Source organism: Carettochelys insculpta, chromosome 1 (genome assembly GCF_033958435.1).
Source record: "Carettochelys insculpta isolate YL-2023 chromosome 1, ASM3395843v1, whole genome shotgun sequence".
In the NCBI taxonomy this organism is placed as follows: domain Eukaryota; kingdom Metazoa; phylum Chordata; order Testudines; family Carettochelyidae; genus Carettochelys; species Carettochelys insculpta.
Window position 1 is genome coordinate 226,819,844 of NC_134137.1, and position 22,398 is coordinate 226,842,241.

The 22,398-nt window shown below is 42.6% G+C and overlaps 1 protein-coding gene across 5 annotated transcripts in view; it reads right to left on the bottom strand.

Moving 5' to 3' along the window:
• GSK3B (glycogen synthase kinase 3 beta) overlaps positions 1 to 22,398 on the bottom strand; it is a 248,952-nt gene that overhangs the window by 155,165 nt on the left and 71,389 nt on the right. For all 5 annotated transcript variants that reach the window (XM_075000576.1, XM_075000572.1, XM_075000574.1 and 2 more), the window contains exon 2: positions 9,815 to 10,008. In XM_075000576.1, coding sequence (XP_074856677.1) covers positions 9,815 to 10,008 — 194 coding nt within the window. The remainder of the gene's footprint in view (positions 1 to 9,814; positions 10,009 to 22,398) is intronic.

Genomic DNA, 22,398 nt, shown 5'->3' on the forward strand with positions numbered 1-22,398 from the left:
ACACTAGATATTTCCCCATTTATGCACAGATTTCCACACCACGGAGATACTACCACACCTGCAGATTGCAAACACTTCCTTCTTGTCCCCAGGCAAACTACAACTGATTAATTTTGGATTCCCAAAGTATTTAGTTTCCGGTCCAACCGCACCAGCTATAAAGAAAATTCACATTAGTCTCCTTGCTACAATCACCGTTCTCCTCAGCTAGACTGCTGAGCTAGATATCCCCCATTCTCTGCCTTAAAAATGAGCCTGGGGAGGGGCTGAGGGGGAAGCGTGAGGTCTTCTGCCCTATAGCGAGATGGTGGCTAGGGCAGTTGTTCCCAGCCTTTTCAGTAGTGCGGACCTGCAATCACACCCATCCCCAAACAATTCACAGACCCCCATCAAAACCAATTCTAGCCATTATGTTACAGTTCATTAAAATAAAAGAGGAAAAATCCCAACCTGGATTTTTAGACAGCAATTAACAACATTATTGGAAGATATTTACTTCAAAAATAACAACAGTGTAACTTTCCGACTTATTTAAAACTTAGTGCCAATTATCAATTTTATTTATCTCCCTGCCGCCACCACCACCTCCTCCCACCTCATGGACTCCCTGCTATAACCTCACAGAACCTAGGATGGGAACCACTGGCCTAGAGCTTTCTGCTAAAGATAACTGGTGCTTGCTGAGAGTGCAGGCACACAGTGTAAAGGTTTGCCCCCACTCAACAGTTTGAGCCATGCTCCCTTTCACCCTCAGCGGCCCCTCTTTACAACCAACAGCTGGGAACCGCAAAGAAGGGCTGCTGCTTTAGCTGTGCTGCGAAATGCAGGCATGCCACACATCTGAAGCTCCAAGACCTCCCTCCTCATTGTTTAACAGATGGGAATGATGGACAAACTCATCCACACAGAATGAGAAAGTGGCTAGGGATGAACCACTGGGAGGAATTCCAGATAAACCTATTTTAGGGACTTAGTCCATGACAGACTATTAGCCACTATCCTTCTGGAAGAGGTAGTACAGTAGAAAGAGACATGGGGGAAATTTTTTGAAGCTGCTTAAGTGACTTAGGAGCCTAAAATCTCACTGAAAGCTAATGGAATTTAAGTTTGTAAGTGCCTTTGGCCAGGTGTACTCTCAAAAAGTAAGTCAACCCAACTATCACATTATGGTGTGAGAAAAATCCACATCTTGAATAATGTAGTTGGATGGATGGTGTAGAACAGTGCTGAGTCAAAAGAAGAATTTAGAACTAAATATGTAGCACTCACATTGCATGACCAGAATTCTGCTGACTTAGCTATTCCATTGCTGTAATGAGTATCTATACTTCTACAGCAGTGCATCTGCAGCTGTGCTGTTACAACTTTGCAAATGTAAACAAGCCCCAAGTTTCATTTGCAGGAGTTATTTGGGTGCTTTTGAAAATTTTATACATCATGATTCTTCACAAATTTACAGTTATTAAAACTGTTGTAATGAAATAAACTCAAACAATGGACATTAACTGTTGTGAAGAGAAACGTGATTCATGATCTATAAACATAAATCCTCTGAATAGTACTCATAAGCTAATACAAAGTAGTTTCACTTAAAATTTAGTCTAGCAAATCACATAAATTAGACTGCACCAGTTAAGCAGCATAAAAAACAGGTATGGATGAAAAAAACATGAAAAGAGGCTGACAAATGTACACTTTCAGAACTTATTTGCTATGTGCCAAAGGTATTCAGCCAGCCTAGTCACCATTCAAACTAGTGATGGAACCAGCAGCACAGGAATGACTGTTAAATTTGGAATGCTCACACCATGCTCAATTAAGAGCTGCACATGTAGCACTAAATCTGCATGAGCTGAAGTGACTGCAGTTATTTTTAATGTGAAGAGAGCCCCAGAGACATCAGATCCTAGTATGTTGCGTTCTGACTTGATCACAAAAGCCAGGAGCAATGCACAGTAGGATTTAAAATCTCCTTGGTCCACACACACATTCAAGAGGAAAAGGAAATTAGAGACTGCTTTACAGACTTCAGTAGGATTATTCATTTGGAAAGTTGTACTTAGTGCAACCTGTAAGAAAAAGCATCACTGCATTAGCTAATTGATAACAAATCCAAATAATGAACACTGATGTCAAAATTCCACACTACAGGAAAATCTTTCAAATGTGGAAGAAATCAATATATGCCTCACTGACAATTTTAACCACGGAGATTTCTAAGTGTCCTCTCGGTTGCCAAGTGAAACCATTCATTCGCCGCTGTTGTCAATATGTGGCCTCCCTATCAGTTAAACCATGGTATCCAACACACTAGCTACCAGGAAGTGGCTATTTCGCTGGTTGAGTGTGGATAGCAGGCCTGAGCAATGAATATTATTTTCAGAATAACGTGGCTATTTCGCTATAGCTAAAGTTTGCTTCATAACTGGTTGGATACCTCAGCAATGGAACACTGTAGTGCCGCTCAGTTAAAGAATACATGCAGACCCAAAATGGATAGAAAGTTAAAAAAAAAATGTTTCTTAGAATCTACTTGACAGATCAGTTTAAGAACCACCAGGTGCAAGCATGGCAATACCCACTACAGCTACTAACTTCCAGGTCAAAGTTAATGCAAAAGGTTGCATTTCTCAACTTGACATCCTGTGGCACCTTATAGAGTAACAGATATTTTGGAGCGTAAGCTTTCATGGGCAAAGACCCGCTTCATCAGATGCATAAGTGCCCCACTCATGCACCTGATGAAGTGGGTCTTTGCCCACAGAAACTTATGCTCCAAAATATCTGTTACTCTATACAGTGCCACACAACTTCTTGTTGTTTTTCAAGATACAGACTAACACAGCTACCCCTCTGATATTTCTCAACTTCTGGCTCTCCACAAACTCATACATGGAAATATGCACAGAATTTGCCAATCTTCTAAATATTTTTCCCCTATACTCACCTTATCTTCCACACGCGAGAACAACAGACTAGAAACTCTCCTCCTAATATCACCCTTGGCATCAACACTGTTTCTTCTCATTGGAAATCACACATTATTGGAATAAAATGTATCTTAAACCTATTAAGTGGTAACACAGAGGTAGCTGTGCTAGACTATATACTATGAAAACAAAAAAGCAGTCCAGTAGCACTTTAAAAAGACTAACAAAATAGTTTACTAGGTGATGAGCTTTCGTGGGACAGACCCACTTCTTCAGATCACAGCCATAACAGCACAGACTCAATATTTAAGCCACACAGAACCAAAAATAGTTATCAAGGTTGAAAAATCAGAAAAATATCATCAAGGCGAGCAAATCAGACAGCGGGGGGGGGGGGGGGAGATGTGTGTGTCTTGAATTAGACAAAGCAAAGTATGCAAAAGAGCGCCTGTAATGACCTAGAGAACTCTCATCCCAGTTCAAACCACGTGTTAATGTGTCGAATCTGAATATAAGAGTGTCCAGCAGCCTCTTTCCAAACTGTTGTGAAAATTCATCTTCAGTAAAATGCAAGCTTTCAGGTCATTAACAGAATGGCCCACTCCATTAAAGTGTAACAGAGAGGAAGCCGTGCTAGTCTACACACTACCAAAACAAAAAGCAGTTAAGTAACACTTTAAAGACTAGCAAAATAGTTTAGTTGGTGAGCTTTCGTGGGACAGACCCACTTCTTCAGACCACAGTCAGTCTGTTCTGGTCTGGCTATGGTCTGAAGAAGTGGGTCTGTCCCATGAAAGCTCACCCAATAAACTATTTTGCTAGTCTTTAAAGTGCTACTTGACTGCTTTTTGTTTCCATTAAAGTGCTGACTGAAAGGTCTGTGAATCAGGAGTGTTTTTATGTCTGTTTTGTGCCCATTAATTCTTTGTTTAAGAGAGTTTGAAGTCTGTGCAATATACAAAGCATCTCGGCATTGCTGGCACATGATGGCATATATGATGCTAGCTGAGGAACATGAGAATGTGCCCGTGATTCTGTGAATAACCTGGTTAGGTCCAGTGATGGAATCTCCAGAATAGATATGTGGACAAAGCTGGCAGCGAGCATTGTTGCAAGGAAAAGTTCCAGGATTGGTATTCCTGCGGTACAGACTGTGATTGTTGGTGAGAATCCTCATAAGGTAGGGAGGCTGTCTGTAGGAGAGAACAGGCCTGTCACCTAGGGCCTTCTAGAGTGTGGCATCCTGATTAAGGACAGGTTGTAGGTCCTTAATAGTACATTGCAGTGGTTTGAGTTGTGGGCTCTAGGTAACAACCAGTGGTGTTCTGTTCTTGGATTTTTTTGGGCCTATCTTGGAGTAGCTGGTCTCCAGGTATTTGTCTGGCCCTGTTCATTTGCCTTTTTTTTTTTTTTTTTTTTTTTTTTTTTTTTTTTATTTCTTCTGGTGGGTAATTCAGGTTTATAAATATTTGGTAGAGATCTTGTAGTTTTCAGTCTCTGTCAGTAGGATCAGAGCAAATGTGATTGTACCTAAGGGTTTGACTGTAAACAATGGATCTAGTTGTGCGTGCAGGATTGAAGATAGAAGCTTGTAGGTAAGTATAACGATCAGTGGGTTTCTGGTAGAGTGTGGTACCGATCAGGCCATCCTTGATTTGTACTGTAGTGTCCAGGAAACGCATCTCTCACGTAGAATAGTCAAGGCATAAGTTCATGGTGGGGTGCAGATTGTTAAAGTCTCTGTGGAATTCTTCTACAGTCTCTATACCATGGGTCCAAATCAAAGATGTCAATGTATTATAAGTAGAGGAGGAGTAATAGGGGACGAGGGCTGAGGAATCATTGTTCCAAGACAGCCATAAATATATTAGCATATTGAGGGGCCATGCGGGTGCCCATAGCAGTTCCACTAATCTGGAGATATAAAATGTCCCTAAACCAGAAATAGTTGTAGGTGAGAACAAAGTTACAGAGGTCAGACACCAGACTGGCTGTGGTGACATCAGGGATGGTATTCCGGATTGCTTGTAATCCGTCTTCATGTGGAATATTGGTGTACAGTGTACATGGTGGCAAGGATGGTGTTATCAGGCAGTTTTCCAACATTTTGTAACTTCCTCAGGAAGTCAGTGGTATCTTGGAGATAGCTGGAAGTGTTGGTGGCATAGGGTTTGAGGAGGGAGTCCACATAACTGGATAGTCCGGTGGTAAGGGTGCCAATACCCGAAATAATAGGGCGTCCGAGGTTTTCAAGTTTATGGATTTTGGGAAGTAAATAGAGTAATCCAGGTTGGGGCTCAGATGGTGTGTCTGAGTGAATAAGGTCCCAAGTAGCAGCAGGGAGTTCCTTAAGTAGTAGTTGCAATTTCTTTTGGAATTCCAAAGTGGGATCAGAGGAGAGAGGTCTGTAAAATTTGGTGTTGCAGAGTTGCCTGGCTGCCTCCTGTTCACAGTCTGACTCATTCATGATGACAACAGCAACCCCTTTGTCAGCTGGTTTGATTATAATATCTGGGTTATTGTTGAGACTCTGGACAGCATAGCATTCAGCATAGTTGAGATTGTGTCACATTTGGTATTGTTTGCGTATAATGTCAGTCTGAACACAGTTGCGGAAGCATTGTGCATAGAAATCCAGACTTTCACTACGACTGTTGGCGGAGTCCACATAGAGTTCTTCTTCTTTTGGTGTTGCGGGGGGGGCGGGGTCGAGAGAGTCAGACTGTTGTTCATAGGTGTGTTGGAAGAATTCCTTCAGATGGAGGTGGCAATGGGAATTGTCTAGGTCATTACAGGGGCTCTTTTGCATACTTTGCTTTATCTAATTCTTGACCCCACCACCACCACTTCTGCCCCTCTGCTCTCTGATTTGCTCACCTTTATAATATTTTTCTGATTTGTCAACCTTGATTACTATTTTTGGTTCTCTGTAGCTTAAATATTGAGTCTGTTCTGGTATGGCTTTGGTCTGAAGAAGTGGGTCAATTTTGTTAGCCTTTAAAGTGCTACTGGACTGCTTTTTTGTTCTATTAAAGTGGCGTATTTTAAGTTTAATGGATCTTGTTTACATTTAAATATAAATGAGTAAAGGAGGATGCAGTACAGGATTTCTCAAATTACATTTACCAAGATATTTTTAAAGTTTGAACATGACAGGCTAGGTCAGGGTCAGAAACCAGCAGCTCTAAGGAGTAAGTTGTGGCTCTGGTTGCTGCCACCGCTGACTCCTCTAGCAGCTCCCTACCCTACCACAGCTGAAATAATGGAACTAAATTTAATTTGTTTAACAGCCAGACCCCTCCCACCACCCCGCAGACCATTAACCCAAATAAATTTAGTTCCATAATTTCAGCAGGAGCAGGGCAGGGAGACACCTGTGCTGCAGGTGGGGAAGTGAGCAGGACAGCTGGGGGGAGGTGCATCCGAGTCTGCCCCTGCTGGAGCTGTTCTGAGAAGGAGGCGGCAGCGGGGGGTGGGGAAGGTGTCAGTTGCAGAGGAAGTATGCAGAGCTCATTATCTGCATCAGGTTAATCCGGGCGGGGGTGGGGGGCAACTTTGGGAGTAAGAGCAGTTAAGCCTGGGGATGGGAGTCAGGATTGTGGGATGGGGTAAAATTTGGAGATGGGGGCCGGATATAGGGGCTGAGATGGGTAAAGCCAGGAGATGGGGGATGGTTTTGTGGGCTAAGGGGGAAAAACCTCAAAGGCGGGGGGACGGGGACATAGAGGGTTGACGCAAAGCATTTTCCTTGTCCTCATTTGCTCTTTAATCCAGGCATGAAAGTAACCTACACTTTCTAACTGGTACAAATCATAGTGTGTGCTCTGTTCTCAATATAAGGTTCATAAAAAGTAAGGTTTGACATTATTTATTAGGACTGTCTTGCATGCACATGCATTGCGGCTCTTGAAGTAGTGATTTTGTAAGTGAATTTGAAAAAATGTCTCTTCTTGCTATTTGCTTTGCAGACCCCTGGGCTAGGCGTACTACCCAGACAAGGTAAACAGCTGAAGGCTGTCTACAACAGCTTTTTAGAAAAATCTTCTACATACTGCATTACCATCCGTGCATCTTCACCACCGGGACCCCAGTACGGACAATACTCATTTTTAATCACTGTTTTCTCTAATCCTGCTCAGAGCAAATCTAGATGATACCTGATAACACCCATAGCCACTTGAGTTAGCAGCAGCAGCACAGTTGTACCAGGAATAGTGGAATGGTGGCAGATTTCCAAGGAAATCTAATGTACACAAGGCTGAATACCTGCACTCGAGCTACTTCTTCCTAAGTCAGCAATGCTGGGGATTCAACAGCTCAACCAGCAGAGTGAAGGAGAAGCTCCAATGCTCCTATCATGTCTTCCAGATGACTCAGAAGCCAAGCTGACAGGTTTTGAAGGCTGCTGAACCCAACCATATGTCTTAGCCACATTCTTTGATCAGATGAATGATGGAACTGACAGTGACGTGTGTGCATGCATGCACGCATGTATGTGTTTCCTAAAATAAGTCACATCACGTCAAAAACACAAGTGGTATTTATGCCTTAATTTCTGGGGTGGCCAGGGGGATTTAATCTTCAATTTCATACATTAAATTACCCTCCATGTATAGGTCTAGCAAAACTGCACACTTTGTTCAGATGACAATGTGCTTCATGCTGTACAAGGTTAAGGAAAGACTAGGGTCCCAGCCTGGAGAACTTACAGGCTAAATGATGGTTGCTTATTCTGAAAATCTCTCTGTATAAACCTAGTATTACCTCCACCTAGCCAGGACATATTAGGCCTTTGCAATCTGGACGTATATACTGATGATATGCATGCTGCCTAACCAATGAGCTATGCGCTAAGGAAAATGATAATATTGTGCTCACTTCAAATATGTAGTCTTGCTGAAATCAGGAGCCTTTCCTGATTAAACAAGGGAAAATACAGGTAATACAGATGTCAATTTCAAAAGCTACAATTTTTTTCTTAATTGTTTAAGGAAGATGAAAAGTTTAGAGCTATAATCTGTAAACATTACTGTTCTGCATCACTTTACCTATGTTTAAATACATCATACAATCCCACCTCCCATGATGATTTATAAATAAAAGATGAGGTCAGAATGGTATCTACTGCTAATATCTTACTAGCGTGACCCACTGAAACTAGCACTCTGGGCCAAATTCCGACTCTTAACTTGAGTGTAACACAGCAAAGAGTTTGGTCCAATGGACCACCTGGCATCTTACAAATACATTAGCAGTATTAACAGCTAACTAGCCTCCCTTGAAAATGAACACTGAAAAGGGGATTTTAATACCTCTACCAAGAAAGACTAGATTCACCATTTGCCTAATACTAATACTAATCTACAGAATTCTCTCTTCATTGCTCTCATGCCTTCCCTAGCTAGCCATTACTATATGTGTAAAAAGGTTCCAGAATGGCTCAAACACAGCAGAAGGAGGCAAAGTCACATGTATGATTTCTCACTCAAAATACTTGAAAGAAAATGCTTTGAAGTGATGCAAGATTCCTTACAGAGTTATATCCTTCTATCCCCACTTTCTGTGCAAGCCTGCCTTTGCTTAACCAGTACCATTCAGGTTTGCTGATGCCACTACTGATAACAGGGTTGCTGGGCCCCAGGAAGAGCCTGTACGTGAGCTCTGGCACAGCAGTCCTGGACAGTGACGTCAGCATGCTACAACAGGAAACAAAGTACAACCACCAACAATGAAACTGCCAAATGGACAATATAAGCAAACTGGGGGGAAAGAAAGAATGATTCTTCCCAGGCCAGTCTATATTTGCTGTTACAAAGAGGTGAAAAACTAAGATAAAAACTTGATTTTTTTTCCAAAATGACCATTTCTCTTTCACTTTTTGCTTATATTAGGTCTTGGAAATCTTTGTATCTGGATCATGCCAACAAGATTTAGAGTGATCCTGTACCTACATATACCATCTCTTGTTTCAAGTGTTGCTGGACAATAGGAGCATCAAGATACCACTCCTCCCAGGGCCATGAGTTGCTTGCACCAGGTTCAGCATACATCACTTAATCACAAAGCAAGCAGTGTGTGCAGTATAAGATGACCTGAGGAGAACTCTGTATAGCTTGAAAGCTTGTCTTTTTCACCTACAGAAATTGGTCAAATAAAAACATTATTTCACTCACCTTATCCCTATGATATTGTGGGACCAGTATGGCTGCAACACTGAACACTATACTGAGCGGTACCTGTCCCAATTAATCCACTACTTGCCTTCTCCCTCCATAGTGAGAGTGCATTTAAGCTGAGGAAGATGGATTAGCTTTTTTGGTTTTGTTATTAATATTGAAGTTGATAGACTAAATAAATTTAGAGGCCCACTGTCCATTAGCACCTAGCCCCCAAAGAGTCCCAGTTCCCCCTTTGGTCATTCTGTCTGCTGCTTTTTCACTTGATGCGGGGGCTTCTCTTGCTATATGAGAAGGGCCTGCCACACACTTTAGATATAGCTAGCTAGAATGTAGCTTGACGACTCTTGCTGCCACACCACCCTTCACCCAATTTCTTATTTTCACTAATGATCAGGGCAGTCTCCTTATGTCAAAAAAGGAATTTCAGCCAATATCTTTTCCCTATTTTCCCCTGGTGAATTGTTTATTACTTGAGCCCAACCTGAGAGCACAAATACTTTGATACAAGAAACGGCATTAACATTCAAATCAGAACTTCAAACTTTTTACTATGTACCAAGCAAAATGATGATAATGACGGTGGTTCAAGGTACATTATTATGCCTATGTACTCCAGTGAAAAGCAAGTCACCAAAGAATGTGCAATAAGAAAAAAGAAATACACAACAATATTAAAGAACAATCTAAGTTTTATATAAATCTCACCTTAAATCTTTTGTCCTGAAGAACTTTCTTAATGGCTACAAGCTCTCCTGAATCGCAGAGTTTGGCTTGATACACAACACCAAAAGATCCGTTTCCAATCACTTTGGTGTCTGTATAGCTAACTTCTTGTGGTCGGTCTGGACCCTGTCCAGGAGTTGCCACCACCGTAGTCACTTTGCTGCCATCTTTGTCTCCTAGAAAAGCGGAGAACATGGAATTAAGGTACATCCATGAGTGAGCAGATCAGCCATTTTGTCACTGGAGACAGGGTGACTTTACTCAGTTTGAATTAACACAAAAGGAAAGGACACCATACAAAGAAAACATGTAACACATTGTCTGGAACTTATTCAGTGAGACGTATGTACCGGAGTACCAGTTTCTAACTTCTTCCATGTCATATACTTTGTTGTTTATACTGAAATAAACAACCCATTTCCCAACACTGGTTGAACTTCTCTAGTCCCGAACCTTTGGGACCTGACTGGTGCCAAATGAAAGAATTTGACAGACCAAGGGAGGTCAATATTGTCTAACAGCATTGCCAACACTTCCACAGCTTACTGGGCTTTTACAAGATATTTAAGGTAAATTACAGATAAATAATAGCACAGAACACCGGCAGCCAGGACTGGTGGCTACGAACAGACTTTATCAGGTCTTCAAAAACTTGGTCATACCCATAAGTGGTCATCCAGCTAACTAAAATCATGGAGGATTATGGATTTTGCCAGACAAGACCATGCCAGGTTAGAGAGGTTCAACCTGTATTTTCCTGTAACTATAGCAAACAAGTTTCTAGTTTAGCCAGTCGAGCAAGAACTCTTTCCTTCAAACATGCACCTCTAGATACAAAACAAATATTTTGGAAACACTTGTCACAACCCCATAGGTTAAGACTGCAATCAGCAATCCATTAAGAACTGAAAACCTTGTCTATAACAGCAAGTTCAGCCCTCAGCACCCAAAAACCAGTTTAGCTGCACCAGAACCACTACCAGAGACAGATAAAAACCACTTTAACCACAATTTGCACCACTGCTACTTACCACTATTTGAAACTAAGTTAAGATGTACCTATACAAACTAGACCATCACAACTTGACTCACCTACCTACACATTTGCACTGCTTTACTTACACCAGTAGTTGGCTAATTCCCAATGCAAAAATCTTCTTTGACAAAATGCTCCTTCTTACACCCACACTTCTAATAAGAATAAGTTTGTGCTATACACTTTGTAGTCATTTTAGTTAAGGCAATGGATTTTTACATTACAGAATTTTAAGACTATCCATTTACATTATTTTTGAAACCTGCAAGAATTATTATGGAGTCTTTGCTCCCCTTCCTTCAGAAATTGTACCATTTCTAAAACCCACAAATTTAGATACTTGTGTATTAAATATACTTACAAAAAAGTTATATATAGCGCTCATAGGCAGTGACTGGATTGCTGTCAGCAAAGTTGCTAAGCAAAAATGTTTGCACTGTTTTACACTCTTCAAACATTCAGCTCTAATGCAAGTAAGTCAAGCACACAAACTCACGACTGTCTCACTTACGAGCCAGTTTCTTCCCAGTCCTAGAAGTCACTTATGTGGTGAATGAGCCTCCACCCCTACTCTTAGCGCCTTGCATTCTGGAAAGCTGATGTACTCACAGGTACCCAAGCTACTTGGTAATCCTTTAAAGCTCTTGCTACCTTACAAAATTTCTTAACTCTGAAGGATATCCTAACTCCCCTTCTTTGTAAAGTAGTGAGAGCTAAACAAGAGGGCAAGGGCCCAAGGAGTATGCATGGCTCTTTTAAAATGTGAGTTTGAAAAGTCCATTCACATGTGGCAATAATCTCTTCCAGGCACGTGCCACCACTTTCTGCAGAATCTAGCCCTCCTTTTCTCACTGCTGCTACAGACAACCCCGTGAGGAGGAGCAGCAAAACATACAGAAGCAGATCAATGTCACTATCATTTGCAATTAATTTGCTCTTCTCCCTTTGAGCAGTCAAGAGAGGCAGGAACACACAAGGTTTTATAAAGACCAGTTTGGCTACTAGCTAGAAGAGATGGAACCACTAAACAAGGTCTTCAGATAGCACCCTGATATGAATTCCAGTTTTCTCCTTTACAGCTGAAGGGCAGCTGGAAGGAGGAGGAGGAGGAGCAGCTTGATTTTTCACTTGGTCATCATTCTGGACGGTGGAACCACTGATTTAGTTTACTCTTTCAACTTTTCAGGTTCATGAAGGATGAGTGAGGAGATTTTAAAAAAAAAAAAAAGTTTCTTTGAGAACCTACTAGCACAAATGTGGCAAGCACTTCTCAAGAGACATGTAAAAAAAAGCAGGTCACTAACCAAAGGTGTTTACAAGTAGGGCAGGAAGCCAAGGAAAAAAAAATATATAAATTGAGACGTTAGAATACATATGGAGAGAAAAAAAAAAGACAGACAGGAAGGTTCAGGGAGAGAGAAAAGAGGAAGCAGATGATGGAGAAAAAGGGCTCATGTACATAGGTATTTATGTCAGATTGTTTTTATGTGCCTTATTTAACGTGCAATACACAAGTCACACTAATACCATGCCTGGGATGACTATGCTCTTTCAATTCACAACTAAATTGCACACAGGCAGCTTGCCACATGCTAAATGCATGGCACTCTCTGTGGGTATCTCCCGATCCTCTGCTGAGCACAGTGCAGCCTCAGATTTTTCTCAGTGTATTGTAGGACAAGTAGCAAAAGCTCGGAGCATTCAGATTTTTTTTTTTAAACCTATGTTTCTACCATGTCCATCACATACTTCCTTTCTGGTTGGACGAGCGCCATTTTTGAGTTACTGTCAGCAACACGTACCCAACGTTTCACACCACTACGCTAGCAACTTGCAGCTTTTTGTGAGATATGTGCTGAACTAGCCCCAGTCTTGCAGAGGCATCATACCAATGTGTGGTGCCCCATGCTCATGGCGAAGAGGTCTGCTACTGCCAGTGGGAAGCTGGCCAACAATGAATGCTAGTAGCATGCAGCCAACCAATTCACTTGTGGGCACTGATGTAGGTGTGCGATAAGGTACTGGGTTATAAAGCTTGGTAACTCAAGTGACTAATGGCTTGCACACACACACTGGACTAGGGAAACTGATGGGCTCCACATGACTATTTCTTCCTTCCTTCTCTTTCTTCCCCACACCAGGGGGTCAGAATTCATAAACAGAGATATTCCTCCACAGTGCTTGAAGAGCTGACTGACCTCTGCAGCAAGCTTCTAAACTTAAATGCAGAGTACCCTAGAAGGGTCCTCACAGGTAGCACCTTTCAAAAAATTCAGCTCTATTTATCTTAGCAGATAAAGGGTAATTTGCTCCCAAGATCACTATGTCCGAAAGAATGTGGTGATTGCTTTGTTTATCCTAGGACAATTGGACTTACCCTCTCGTTCCCTGGTTAAGGAAGCCATTCAAAGGCTTCTAGCTCAGAAGAAAGAAACTGTTTATTACCTCAGCAGTTGCAAAGCTCACCTTTTTTTTGGTAATTTGATATAAATTGGGTTTGCCACTGTGCACCGAAGGCTGGGAAAGATTGGAAATTACGTTCCAGGTTTGCCTTTGCAGTTCTCCTGTACCTTTTAAATGCCTACATGGTGTTGGAGAAGTTAGTGGGGGACAGTTAGATGTGAGCTAGATAGTAATCCCCATCATGTCTCCTGTAGGCAGCACGGACTCTCAGTTTACACTGATGTGGATGTCTCGGAGACAAAGAACAGCTTTATTTCACAGAGCAAAGGGCAGAGTCGTGAAACACTCAAATGATTAATCACAGAACCATAGAACACTAGAACTGGAAGGGACCTCAAGAGGCCATCAAATCCAGTTCCCTGCCTTTCTGGTAGGACCAATCATCATCTAGACCATCCCCGACAGGTGTCTATCTAACCTGCTCTTAAATATCAACAGCAATGGAGATTCCACAACCTCCCTAGGTAACTTATTCCAGTGTTTAGCCACCTCTCACAGTTAGGAACTTTTTCCTAATGTCTAATCTAAACCTCCCTTGCTGCAGTTTAAACTCATTCCTCCTTGCCCTGTCCTCAGAGCCCAAGGAGAACAATTTTTATCCCTCTTCCTTGTAACCTTCTTTGAGGTAGTTGAAAACTGCTATCATGTCCCCTCTAAATCTTCTCTTTTCTAAACTAAACAAACCCAGTTCTTTAAAGTCTTCCCTCATAGCTTATGTTCTCTAGACCTTTAATCATTTTTGTTGCTCTTCTCTGGACCTTCTCCAATATCTCCACATCTTTCTTGAAATCCAGATGGTCCCCCACAGAACTGCTACAGAAGTGTCTCAAGCGATACCAGGCAATGATTGTAAAGCTATTCCACAGATCACAACAAACATACTGTTTGTTATTCCCTTGAAGACATGATGAAACTGCAAAGAGCAGAGCATTTGCTTTCGCTATGTAGGCATGCAAAAAAGCCATTAAGAGCTTTGAGAACAACAAAAAGTCTTGTGGCACCTTACAGACTAACAGTTTGGAGCATAAGCTTTCATGGACAAAGACCCGCTTCATCAGATGCATGAGTGGAGGGGGTTGTTTCAGAGGGGTATTTAAAGACTGGGGTCCCAGTAAGAGGGATAGCCAAAGCTGACAAGGTCTATTCAGCCAGGTGGAAATGGCCTAGTATCAACAGTACTTATCAAAAGAGGAAAAAAAAAAAAAAAAAAGTCAGATCAGACAGGAGGATGTGAGCCTTTGTCAGAGAGCCTAATGGGGAGACATTAGCACCCAGAGCAGAGAAACTGCCTTTGTAACCTGCGAGCCACTCCCAGGCTCTGTTTAATCCATGGTTAGAGTCAAATTTGCAAATAAATTGCAGCTCAGAGATTTCCCTCTCCATTTGATTTTTGAAATTTTTTTGTTTCAAGACTGTCACCCTTAAATCTGCCATTGAGTGTCTAGGGAGATTTAAGTGTTCCCCCACAGGCTTCTGTACATTACCGCTCCTGATGTCTGATTTATGTTCATTTATTCTTTTACAGCAAGACTGTCCAGTCTGACCAATGTAAATTGCAGTGGGGCATTGCTGGCACATGATGGCATATATCATATTAGTAGATGTGCAGGTAAAGGTGCCCCTGATGGCATAGTTGGTGTTAGGTCCTGTGATGATGTCACTGGTGTAGATATGTGAGCACAGTTGGCAGTGAGGACTGTTGCACGGGCTGGTTCCAGGCCTAGAGTCACTGGTTTGTGATTTGTAGTGACTGGTGAGGATTTGTTTAAGGTTGGCAGGCTGTCAATAGGCGAGGACAGGCCTGCTTAAGAGCTTTGTTATTCCTAAGGTAAAACTTTTGTCCCTAGAAGACCGCAGTGGTGCAGGAGCATTTATACTTCAACAAGGAGCTGTAGATTTAATGCCTTTATGGACATACAAGGCCCATGTCTACCTCACATAAGAAGATTAATTAATAAATAAAATTGCTAATATTTAAAGTGCTATAGAACTGCTTGTTTTGTGTGATGCCAGTCTCACACAGCTACTGCTCTGAAACTATTTACTTAGAGTCAGAATACTAACCATACCTCTTTTCCTGTAACCAGGGATGCAAACTGTTGAATTTTGCACACATTTTCATTATTTGACTCTGCCGTGAGAGGGAATACAAGGCGCTGACTCCATGCTGCCAGGCTCCATTTTGAGCTGGAACACATGGCTTGGGAATGGCATTCCCTTGGCAGGCTGAATGCAGGAAACCAAAGGAAAAATAGGTAGATGAGCATGTGCTTTCCACGGTGTGAACTTGAACACAATGTAGTTTGGGCTTTAGCATGAGACATAAGGCCGACTGCCCAAGTGGAGAAGCTGCCATTTTCAGGAAAACAGCAGCACAAGGAGGTACAGATTGGAGACTATCCCACAGTGCTTTTTGCCCTGCTGCACTCTGGGTTTTTGTGCTAGCGGCTTATAGGGAAAAAAAAAAACCATGCAAGTGCTTGTGGGTGTCTGATGTCATCCCAGAATGCAAAGCACTCACCCTGCCACCCTTGCTGGAAAATAAGCAGCCGATAGTGCACCATTTTTTCTGGCTGTTTTCCAAAGTCTGCCCCACTCATGCTGCTGCACAGCACTAGCATGAATCCTCAGCTGCTTCTAGCCATTGCACAGTGCCTTGTGGCCACTTCCCAAACTACTGTGGAGTATTTATTTAGACAAAGGTAGTGGGAGGATAAGATGGATCTGCAGGAAGACTATGAACTGGTTGATGTACTGAAGAACTGGAGACCAGAAATTTAGAGCTGCTGGCTACCTTGGATTCATTGCTTACATTGGAGCCCCATTTCAGGAAACATGAAACCAGCACATCCTGATGGGACTGCATCGTTTTGGCAGCCTGGGACAACCTGCAGTGGGTACAGAACTTCTGCATGCACCGGGCCACTTTCATGGAACTTTGTGGTTGGCTGTTCCCTGCCATGAAGTACAGTGATACCGGAATGAGACCTCTTTGACAATTCACAAGCGAGTGGCAATCGCTCTGTGGAAGTCTGCAATGTCCAACAGCTACCAGTCAGTGGCAAATCAATTTGGGTTGAGCAGATGTACAGTGGTGGGTGTGGTGATGCAGGTAGACAATGCAATCTGTCACCGTCTCATGCAGAAGACCCTGAGAAATGTCCAGTACATACTCGACAGCTCTATTGCCAGGGGGTTTCCTAACCATGGTAGGGTGATGCAGGGAACGCACATCCCCATCATGGCCCAGGACCACCTGGCCTCAGAATACATTAACTGAAAGGGATACTTCTCCATGGTCTTGCATGCACTGGTGGATCACAAAGGTTGTTTCACCAACATCAATGTGGGATAGTCGAGAAAGGTGTATGACGCATGCATCTTTAGAAATTCAGGTCTGTACAGAAAACTCCTGGATAGGCCTTTCTTCCCAGACCAGAAAATCAAGACTGGCAACATGGAGATGCCCATAGTGATATTGGGCAACTTTGCTTACCCTCTGCTCCTTTGGCTCATGAAACTATACACAGAACCTGGACTGCAGTCAGGAATGCTTCAACTACAGACTAAGCAAGTGTAGAAATGGTGTTTAGAAGCTAGATTCAGATGCCTTTTGACACATTTGGACCTTTCCCAAACCAACATCCCCACTGTGGTTGCAGCATGTTATATTTTCCATAATATTTGCAAATCAATGGGTGAGAATTTCATGCCAGCCTGGGTTGCAGACGCAGATGCAATGAGTAGGGTTACGCGCAGCCAGACACAAGGGCATTCACCAAAGCATGTGCAGAGCAATGGCAAAAGGGTGGCTTTTAAAAATTGCTTTATGAATGATCAGACAGCCCACGATTCTGCTGCATTTAACTGTGTGATACCCCCCCACGCACACACAATTATGTGTACACCCCACCTCATGTGAACCAATAAATGAGACTGTGGTTTTCACAAAAAGTATATTTTAATTGAGAGGGGGAGGGTTAAGGTACAGGGAAAAAAAGGGATGTCGGGAGTGGTGGAATAGCCTTCTGCAGTGGGGAGAGGTTATGACGGTCGTGAGATACTGTCCTTGCCCTCCACTCCCCGCCTCACCCCCTGCATTCAGGGACTGTGAAGAGGATGAGATGTGGGGTTGAGCTATAATCAAGGGGAAGCCAGGCAGCAGGGTTTGAAGTCTGTATGAGTTCTGCATTGGGTGTTCCTCTGCAGCTCCAGTATGGAACGCAGGATCTTGGTTTACTCTCTGGCAGAGCTCCTGATGGCTGTCAAGTCCTCTTTCCAATACTGGAGCATGCTTTTGCCGGACTGTAGGATGCTCTGGCGCTACTTCTCTGTCAGCTTTTGGTTATCAGAGGCTCTGCTGTCAGCCTTCTCCAGCTGCTGCAGAATAAGGTCCCATTTGGAGCTTTTCCTTCTCCTCGTCATGGCAACCTTTTCTCCCGCATTGAAGCTGTCTGCTGAAGAAAGTGAAGGCCAAAAACTAGATACAGTTGACACAAAGCACTCATCTTTAGAATGCATCAGGCTGTTTGATAATCACTGCAACATTTTTCACCCAAGGCCTCCACAGAACAGACACTATTACTTATCCAGACCATTTCGTTGTGGACCTGGTAAGATCTTCCCAGCTTAAGAAGGCGTGTGTATGGGGACAGGGGAGAAGGGTTTGAAAATAACACTGTGTAAACTGTAAAGAATTTGGGGGGCGAAAAGGGTTTGATTCCACCGGATGCATGGTGGTCTGAGTGTGGAGTGAGCCCTTTAAAGTGCAAAGCATGGGGAAAAAAAACTCTGCAGCTCCTCATCAAGCTAGCAGTGTGATGGGAGGGGAAAAAGGCCAGGAGATCCTGCCAGCCACATGGATGGGGGAGATGGAGAGCCCACCAGACATGTGGTGCAGCAAGGCAGCCCTGGGAAATTTAAATGGCCAAGAAGCAGTGGGGGGGGGGAAAAAAAAAATCTAATCAAAATTCCCATGCTTCTTTAGGTTGCCAAAAGAGACATCAGCTTCCTAAGAATGGTAGAGAGTAAAAAAAAGAAAATATACTCATACTGTGTGAGCACAGGGCTGGAAAATTTGCAAAAATGCTCTGTGGCGCCATAACAGATTACTTACTGGTTGTCTGGCAGAGCAAGATGTGCAATCGTGGAAACTGCAATAAGTCAGGCCACCTCAAAAATCTTGTGCAAAATGAGTACCTGGCTGAGACCTTCATTTTGATCTCCAAAAAGGGTAAGTGCTCCACCCCCAGAAATATTAATAAGACATTCTAAGGGGCATATATCCACCATGTCTGACTTGCAACACACTAGTAGGAGTTGAAAAAGCGTGCTCCACAAAAGCAAACCTATACCTTAAACCCAGCCACAACTTGCTTGTAGCATTCTAAACAAAAATCTCACCAGAAGAGCTGGTCCACTGAGGTTCAGGTGCCAATTATGAGAAGACTGACTTGAAGTCAGCAGGTTGAAAAGCTCTGGGCTGACAGGATCAGCTTCATCAGGACTCCGCTGAAGACTACTGCCGTCCTCCTATTCACTGACCTCCACGTCCTGCTCCCACTCTCAGCTCCGACTGGAGTTCTCAGTACAACCTCCTGAAGAGCCCCAGTTAAGACTGGGGACTGTGGTTGGGTCCCTCCCAAGAATGGCATCCAGCTGTTCATAGGACAGACATGTCTTGGGAGATGACCCATAATCACTCATTGGCTTTGTGGACTTTGATAGCTCTGCTGGAGCGCCTTCACTTTCACCTAGCACTGCTGTGCATCTCAGGAGGAACATTTTGCCATCATCCCCAGCAAAGTCTTTTAATAAATGTCCACATTTCGCCTGCGGACTCAAAGTCTGCCCAGCACTGACTCCTCTTCCCAAACAACAATATCCAGGATTTTGTTATGGGTTCATGCTGGAGCTCTCTTGTGACCCTCAGAACTCAGATCAGAAGACCTCTTGAGTACTCATGATGGCTAGATTACATGGCCAGAGATGTGATAGCTATGGATGTTATGCCTAGACACAACGGATGGCTCCTGAGGTGTGCTACCCATGCAGGCTGGAAAGAAAATGACTTAAAATTCCCAAGCTTCCTGTTACCTATATTATTTCTATCTTTTAAATGCAAACTTGGCATTAGAGGACTCAGATGGTCGATGTAAGAATGTCGACCTCTGCACTCCCTAAAACTGACCTAAAGATATCTGCAGTGAAGACACTGACATTATAAAATTGAGCTAATTGCCTGAAAAATTGAAGACCTAGAACTTTCAAGAAGCAAGAGCTGGCTGTTAGGCTGGACACACTAAGGCCATTCATTTGTATAAAAAGCATGGGCAGAGGGCCACAGGGAGCGGGTACAATTATATTTCATTCTAGCTAACAAGCTGAAGTCCTTGGGTTAAACTGGTAAGTTTTCAAACTCCATTAAAAATTTGGAGTAGAAGGAAAATGATTTATAAACAAGCCAGTTAAATTCTGAACCCATTAAATGTTAGAGGTTGAAAGCAAAATGAGCAGAATTTAACAGAAGCTTTCAGGGGGCCTGTCCAAATGCCTCTTCTCAGGCTAAATCTACACTGCGAGATAAGTTCAAGTTTATTACAATCGACTTTGTAAGGCTGTGTTTTATAAATTCAAACTGGATTATCCTCACCTCCCTACACAGTCGACTTATTGCTGCCATGCTCAATCACCAAGCATCCCCACAATACAGCAGTGCATTGTGGGAACGTATCACACAATTCCCTCAGCCCATAGAATTCTGGTTATTTTTGCTGATGTAACACGTGGAAAAAATTCCCCACAAGTGGCTGTGGGTATTTGATGTCGTCATCTTCCCACACTGTTTTGCACAGGAGGTGAATGACGACAATGCAAATGGACATTTTTCCCAGCAGGAATGAACAAAAAGTAGGGCATCAGCAAAGGTCACCAAATTAACTGATATCTCTTGCTTCTACAACTGAAGTGATTTTTATAACTGTAGTGTGTAACTGAATTACCAAAGATTTTGCAAAAAGCAGCAGATGTCTGAATCTTTTCAACTGGCCCTCCAGCCACTGCTCCCCCTCCCCCTGCTTGATTACATACAATCCCTGAAAATAGTAAAGGAATAATGCAAAGCTTGAAGAAAAAGTAAGATAATAAAGGTTTTGGAAAAAAAAAAAAAAGATTTTTGGAGGCAGAGTTTTTTGGCTTCCCCGTCCATTACACAGCTTCTGTGCCCTGGGATCATGCAGCACTCTGTGTCTTCCTCTCCAACCACTCTTCCCTGAATTAAGGGGGTTAGGAAAAAGATTTTGGGCTTCCAAAATGGGATGGGGTTGAAACCTCTAACTTTCAGAAATGAAATATCAAATATTTTACAAAAGCAGAAGGTGTCTGCAATGGGCTTAAAGTGCAGCAAGATGTCTGTGTCTTCTCAACTGGCCCTCCACTCACTCTTCCCTATGTTAAGGGGGCCAAAGCAAGAAAGAAATAGAAAAGGTTAGGAAAAAGATTTCTGGCTTCCCACTACACTACACAGAGTTGTCCAACATGGGGGATGGTGCTTGCCAAATTTCAAGAAGTGGTGGTGCTCAGATGGGGGCAGAGGGCAGCACCGATTGACTATCAGGGTGCCTGATCCACTCATCGCATTGGGGAAGAGGGGTTGAGTGGATCGGAAGATGATAGGACAGTTGAAGTCTATTCTGAATGGGTAGATGCACTCACAGCACTGATCACAAAGAAAGAAAACAAGCATGATCCCAAAGCCACAGGTTTGCTGGTGTCAAATTCAAATTTGTGGGCTATCAGTTACCTAAATACCTGTGCATCTGAAGAGCAGTGGAGACGGCAGCAGCCAGAGCAGAGCACTGTGGGGCATCATGGGATACATATGGGACACCTCTGGAGGCTAATGAATTCGATTTTAAGACGTGGCACTTTCACCACACTGCCCTTCATCTGGACTTAAATTTGAACTTGATGCTACACCCTGTCGATTTTGACGATGTTATGATATCTATATTAGTGCTCCCTAAATCAAGCTAGTGGTATTTACAGTGAAGACAGTGATGTAATAATGAGCTAACTGCCATAAATTCAAAATGTATCTTGTAGTGTAAACTTAGCCACGGAGCTGCAGCCCTCTCTGCCAGCAGCAAGTTTCCTGGGCATCCGATCAGACACCCGGGCAACAAAAGCTGGATTCAAGAGCACTGCTAGAAGCTGATGACTACCACACTAGCCCCACAGAGCTCAGAGGGCCAGGTACTAACATCTATTCGGCTCCTTGAAATTCTCCTTGGACTACAAGAAAACTAACTCATAATTCTGCCTATTACGTTCCTGGCTGCTTAAAACATTAAAATATTTAATTACCTCGTCTAAGATCTAGTGTGTCTTTATCAGCTTATATTTTAAGGATCTCAAACATAGCCTTGATTTTTCTTCCTTGTGCTTCTTTTTATAAAAAACAAGGGATTTCTCAACGACTCTGTAAAGTTTAGTGTCCGAAGTATTACATGCAGCCTGCTGATGCTCAGTTTATTCCAAAAGCTAAATACAAAACTGGAAACAAAATCTAGAAGTCTTAATCACTAACTGCTCTGACTTTCACTCTCCATATTTCAGCATATATTAATACATACATTATAACATTAATATATCCTGCTTTCAAGGTGTCGATTGGAGGTTTCTTCAGATATCTTCTTCAGGGAAAAACACCACCACACTAAACCAACAAACTAGAGCGCTATTAAATGCTACTTCAATCCACAAATCCAGTTTGCAACATGTCCTGATAAGAACTTGAGACTTATTTTACCATTTAATCTTCAACTAAAGTTCTCTATCAAGAGCTTTTCACGTTGAATATTAACCCAAGTTCACACATATATAAAAGCTAATGTATCTGAGTGCCTGCTCTATTACACAACTCACATAAGTGAAGATAGCCAAATATCAACTGTCACTCCCAGTGAAACATTTCTGAGTTTTAGGAACAAAAGACAAGCTTCTAAGGAAGCTTATATTTTGGCAAATGCTTATACAGATGAGAACCTGGATTGTAGCTGCTGGTGAA